Source organism: Epinephelus moara, unplaced genomic scaffold, assembly GCF_006386435.1.
Source record: "Epinephelus moara isolate mb unplaced genomic scaffold, YSFRI_EMoa_1.0 scaffold3615, whole genome shotgun sequence".
NCBI lineage: Eukaryota > Metazoa > Chordata > Actinopteri > Perciformes > Serranidae > Epinephelus > Epinephelus moara.
In genome coordinates, this window is record NW_026081333.1 from 1 (window position 1) to 1,777 (window position 1,777).

The 1,777-nt window shown below is 46.4% G+C and overlaps 1 protein-coding gene across 1 annotated transcript; it reads right to left on the reverse strand.

The window, feature by feature from the left end:
* Positions 1-6: 6 nt before the first annotated feature.
* On the reverse strand, positions 7-1,397 carry LOC126387325 (sodium-dependent neutral amino acid transporter B(0)AT1-like). Its single transcript, XM_050039862.1, has 3 exons — positions 713-1,397; positions 343-483; positions 7-246 (listed from the first exon to the last, which is right to left on the reverse strand). The coding sequence occupies exons 1-3, from the start codon at positions 852-854 to the stop codon at positions 56-58; spliced, it is 474 nt and encodes a 157-aa protein (XP_049895819.1). The 5' UTR covers positions 855-1,397; the 3' UTR covers positions 7-55.
* Positions 1,398-1,777: the final 380 nt, after the last annotated feature.

Below are 1,777 nucleotides of genomic sequence, written 5' to 3' on the forward strand. Positions count from 1 at the left end.
TTAATTGATTACTTTCTTCTGGCTTCATCGATAGTCAACACGTCTTTAATTACTGTCACTGTGATGCATGTCTCAGGTGCAGACAGGACGACTGGTGGTTCTTATTACCTGTCAGGTTGTCATTCAGCGGACACTGGCTCCACGGCAGAGGGTTCTGGAAAGAGTGAAAGAAGTACCAGAGCACCCAGGCCAGCAGGGTGTTGTAGAAAATGCTCACCAGCAGTGACACCCACATGGAGGCGATACCTTCACACAGGAAATAGATGATAAACATGTTCAATACCACAGATAATGATGAATATGACAGATAATAAATGTCACTAATAATTCTTGGCCACCCACCGACTCCACCCAGCAGCGGTGAGATGGTGTTCCAGACGCCGATGCTTCCCAGACGGAGCCTCTGTCCTATAGCCAGCTCCAGGTAGAGCAGGGGGAGGCCCTCGAACACCAGTGCTATCAGGTAGGGGATGAGGAACGCACCTGGAGACATGAAGTTAATGTTAACCTCACAGAGTTTCATTATCAACAGACTCTGCAGAGATAATGTTTGAACCACGTTAATAAAACAAATGATACCTACATTTTATCACCTGCATTAAGCTATGATAAGAAAGACTTCAGGCTGAACGAGTTTAAACTGGAGTACATGTAGAGCACAAACACACAGGCTGGTGTTAATGTCTGACAGCATCACATAATCTCAGCTCACCTCCTCCATAGATTTGGCACAGGTAGGGAAAACGCCACACGTTTCCAACTCCCACTGCAAAGCCGATACATGTCAGCAGGTACTGAGTCTTGTTGTCCCATTTGGGTCTCTCCTCCACCCCACAGTCTGTCGGTCTGCTCATAGCCGGCTGGGGAAAAGCTAATCACAGTTACAGAGCTGTCGGAGGGATGCAGCTCTGCTAATCTTCAGTGGGCTGTCCTTTAATGTCCTATCAGGTGCAGCGCAGGAGATTATATATTTAATGGGTTTTATGAAGAAATCAGGCCAAAAGGGAGCGGCTGAAAACATAAGGCGTCCTGATTTAATGGTTAAACTCTCCAGTTGTGTGAAATGTGTGTGTGCTGGGACTCAGATTAATGGATAACCTGATGAGATCTCTCCATATCACAGTGACTTACAGCTACACCCAGGAAGCTGGAGTTATAGACCGGGCCGTACGCAGGGTTCAGGAATACAGAGCCTGAGCTCTGAGGGGGCTTCGGGGGCATGGTCCCCTGAAAGTGTTTGATTTCCCTGATCTAAATATGTGCATTTTAAGATGTTTGGAGAGCAAAACCTGGAAAACAAAAGCTTTAAAATCATGTCAGGGGGATGCAGCATGAATGATCTGTTTGTAAAAAATACTTTGTTACAGTACTTAAGTATTCTTTGGGAGTATCTGTACTCAGAGGTGGGGAACTGGAGTCACGTACTTGACTCCCGTCTGACTCAAGTCATAGATTTATGGGCTTGAGACTTGCTTGTTTAACACTGATGAAAGACTCGACGTGACTTTGACTTGGAATTCGTGACTTGAAAGGACTTTTGTCATTTCCACCATGCAGTCCGGTCCGGCACGATTTAGTTCGGTACGCATTTTTCCCGTTCCAACAGTGAAAATTGTGGATGGTACCAACAGAAGCGTTCCTTAGCGTCCCCATGTTTGGTCCCCCCTCTGTTGGGGTACCTAGCACACAGATCTGGTACTAAAAGGTGGAGCTAGAAACCCTGCAGTCTGATTGGTCAGTAGAGGACGGTCACTCTGGTTTTATGTAACCTCTGTTC